General features: G+C 29.0%; 1 protein-coding gene across 1 annotated transcript; it reads right to left on the bottom strand.

Annotated features, from left to right (window-relative positions):
• Positions 1–1,001: 1,001 nt before the first annotated feature.
• On the bottom strand, positions 1,002–2,536 carry LOC114399845. Its single transcript, XM_028362064.1, has 5 exons — positions 2,278–2,536; positions 2,110–2,199; positions 1,847–1,996; positions 1,302–1,496; positions 1,002–1,213 (listed from the first exon to the last, which is right to left on the bottom strand). The coding sequence occupies exons 1-5, from the start codon at positions 2,434–2,436 to the stop codon at positions 1,109–1,111; spliced, it is 699 nt and encodes a 232-aa protein (XP_028217865.1). The 5' UTR covers positions 2,437–2,536; the 3' UTR covers positions 1,002–1,108.
• Between the last annotated feature and the right edge of the window lie 1,486 nt (positions 2,537–4,022).

Genomic DNA, 4,022 nt, shown 5'->3' with positions numbered 1-4,022 from the left:
AAAATTGAATCAAAAAATTTGACACAAGTAATTAATATGTTAAAATTAAGGTTGAATTATTTAGATATCATCCGAATTTGATATTTGATGAAAATAATTATTGATTAAATTTTATTTATCTTTCGATCAAATTAGTTAGAATTTTTTTTTCTAATAAAAAGGATGATTAAAAAAAATACTATCAAAATTGAAGCTAGGTACTAGGGTGTTAGAATGATAATCAAATCAAACTTAAAACATTAAAATGGACAATATTAATATCTCGACAGCATTCAACAATAGAATTGGATTGAAGTTAACTCATTCAAAAAAAAAAACTCAAATAAATCTTTTTTTATCTAACTCTTAAAAGAAGTATTTTTTTTTATCATATTTCTAGGTGACATATAACACAACCTATGTAACCAGTGCATGCACCTTAGCTTGTTTTCAATTTCTAAGTTGAAAGAAAATCAAAATAAAAACGTGTTAGAAAGAAAATCAAAACAGAAACGTCTTTCAAAAACCACACGATACGCATTGACACGTCCTGTTTGGAAGAGTGGTAGTTGATATTTTTTATCGTTTAGTTGTAGTCTAACGATTTTCTGAACATATTCAGCAAAATCAACTAATCAAATTTGTTGCTTGTCAAACTGTATAAAGTAAGAAGAAGAAATTAAGAAACCATCTCCAAAAATATATTGCTTGTATATTTGAACTAAACAGAAAATTATTGATCTGTAGTTTAACGATAATTACTTTAAAATAATAATATTTACCATAATTTCTAATTGATTCATTAACAAACTATATAATTTTTTTATAACTAAAACGCATATCGAACTTCTATTTGAGATTAAACTAAATCTTTCCTCCCACCAAGTTCCTCCATTTGGGATAAAGTGGCGTTTAAAAAAACATAATTTAAAGTCATCAGAAAAACATAAAAAATAATTCATCCTTGGAACAAAGAACAAACCGAAACCGAAAACAAGAAAGTAGCTCCAAGCAATTAGAGATGACACAACAGGATCATAATTTCCTTTTCAAAGAATCATTAAAGTTAATCAGAATTGATTTGTTCTTGCTATCAACAAGTTGTTAACAATTACAATGAACACCAAGTTTAGACATAGTTCTTCCCTGATTTGTTTCTCTTGAACCTGTTATAATCTTCCAATAGTCTATCATGGAATTCATGCTTCGTTTGATCCCACACTGCTTTGAAAATCTGTAATTAATCAGCAAGTCATCAATAATTTGGTTTAAAAAAAAATCTAGAAGAAAGGAACTATGGAAGTGAGCAAAGGCAATCTAACCAGCTCTATGGCATCTTGTAAGAGATTTTCAGGAATGAAAGCTACTTTTGGACAAAAGGTTATCTTCATCACCATTTGATTCTTTAGCCAACTATGTTTTCCCTTCCTTTCTGGGTATAAAGAGCCTCTAACATCTATGTTGATTTGGTAATGATCCTTGTAGAAGGTATCCAGGCCCTGTAACTCCCACCTTATCTGCAAAACAAAAATGATCATCTCTACAAAGTTTAATAAAATAAATTTCACAAGTTACAAAGTACAAACTGACCATGCTATATGACCCTATTTGGATAAACTTCTTAATAAGTACTTACAGGAGAAGAAATTACGAAAGTAAAATGAATTAAACTTTTTCATCAGTTAAAATTAGTTTAATTATGTATAAACTAATTTACAGGAGCTCTCTCGTTTAGTTTCTCCAGAAGCTGATTTTAACTTCTGGGAGAAGTTTAATTCATTTTACCTTCTGATTTTCTTTTCTTATTAGACCTTAATTAGCGACAAGTTTATCCAAATGGGACTTAAGTTACAATGGAAGCGCTTACAAAGTGAAGCTCAAGAACTTTGGGGACATGATGAGGAATTTCAGGTGGATAATCTTCTCCATTAGACTTGAATGTTAACTTGACATCTGCTGTTGGATTGACACTCAAAAATAAGCATTGCATGGGAGGCATTTTGATCCTCCACTCTTCCTGCAGACATGTAGAATACCACAACACAAGCACTTTTAGATAACAAGAATAATATTTCCCATAAGTTTCTTTCCTATTCTAGATTGTGAGTGAAAACTTGTGCAAGTAAGTACCTCATTGAGCTGTTTAGTTGTTCCTTTGTCATCAGAAAAAACAGCTCTTAGTACTCTGTGCTTGTCATCCATGTATTGATCAAAGGAAGCCTGAAAACAAAATTAGAATTTATTTGTTAGATTCAGTATCATAGAAAGGGACATGGAGAGCGTGTGAATGTGATATACCCCTGGCAATTCATGAAGAGGAACATTGGCATTGCTTCTGAAACGGAATGAGGAAGTTTTCTCACTCCTGATGGAGGTTGATGCTGTCTTTCTATGGCAATGCTTTTGCAACTTCTTTAGCAATAGATGCTGGCAAGGAACCATGAGAAAGCTTGCCATAAGATATTATAGTTGACACTTTGACACGAATATATCTATCTAGCTTTATAAATCAGATGCCTTCTCAATACAGCAAGGTATTCTATTAGTACACTACTTTTCCTCTTATAATATATATGTATGGATATATAAAGATGGATCAAATAACTTAGTTGTAATTTTCTAACTATTATATCGATCATTTTTATAACTTATATAAAATGTGATTTTTATTAATCCAATCATTGAATTATATTTATATATTACTAATATTATTTTTGTCAAATTTTATAAAAATTGAATAACAACAAGAAAATAATCAAATGATCCATATTTTAATATATTTTGAAATATTTGTATTACGATTTTAGTTTATATGAACGATATAGTAAATAATTTTGGATTAATATGAAATTTTACATATGTGATTTATGCCAAATGAATTTTAAATTCAACGGTAAATTTTAAAAAATCATTATTAAGTTAAAAGTTATAAAATGATGTAATAATTGTCAAAATTACATTGATATTTGATCCCTTCTCTCTATATATAGTGTCCTAATTAATCATAAGTTTATTTAGGCAAAAAATATACTATAATAAAATAATGGGATACAATTAATATTCTAGTGACCATTAGCCTTTATCTTTTAATTTAATTATTTTTAAACGAATCAAAGAACTAGCCTTAGTACAAGTGTACAACGTAATTAAGGTTCCTGCCATGTGACCTTAGAAAGTCATAAGTCAACTTGGTGGAACAGAAAAACACTTATTTTCAAGATGCAAAGATTAATAGAGATTAATTCATATTAAGATCTATTTAATAAGTTTATCTCTTTCATCATATGTTATTTTATAATTACAAACCAATTTCATACACATTGACATAAAAATTGAATCTCTAACTATTTAAGGAACATGGTTTTCTGTTAAACATATCATTTTATTTTATTTTTTCGTATAGAACATACTATATTATGTTAGTCACCCATTAAATTATATAATTTATATTATATTGTATTAAGAGAGTGTGACTTCAACAATTAAAAAAAATGGTAACTAAGAATTTCTAGAATTACTTATGGGTTGGACGGTTGGTTAAGGGATCACTTCCCTTTGCTGGTAACAAAATCTTGCAAGTATGGTAGATCATAGTTTGTTTTTTTTTAAAAGTCTGCCTAATTTGTGGTCCACATAGCCGATTTAGTGGAAGGAAAATAATAATCAGCACAATATATTTTTGATAAATTAATCAGTACAATATATATATATATATATAGGAGACCGTTTTCATTCACTATCCTACCTGAATGTTTCTGTCAAAAAAACATCTACCTGAATGTTAGGAATAGCTTTTTTTATTGGTTATTTGTAAATTGGTATGAATTGGTCTATAGCTAATTTTCTTATTAAATGGCACCACTCTGGAAGGAAATATGTGGTCTGGGAAACCCTAATTTGGTTTTGGGGCTGATGACTTTTGGATATTATGGTGTTCTTTCGTGTTGGCAACAGCAAGTGGCAAGCAAATGAAAGTAAGATTAGAACAAAAAATGTTGGGCAATAAGTTTAGAATATCTAGCTAGATGCAAGCCCACAAAACT

This window comes from Glycine soja, chromosome 19 (assembly GCF_004193775.1).
Source record: "Glycine soja cultivar W05 chromosome 19, ASM419377v2, whole genome shotgun sequence".
Lineage (NCBI taxonomy): Eukaryota > Viridiplantae > Streptophyta > Magnoliopsida > Fabales > Fabaceae > Glycine > Glycine soja.
This window is presented reverse-complemented; position numbering and strand designations above follow the sequence as displayed.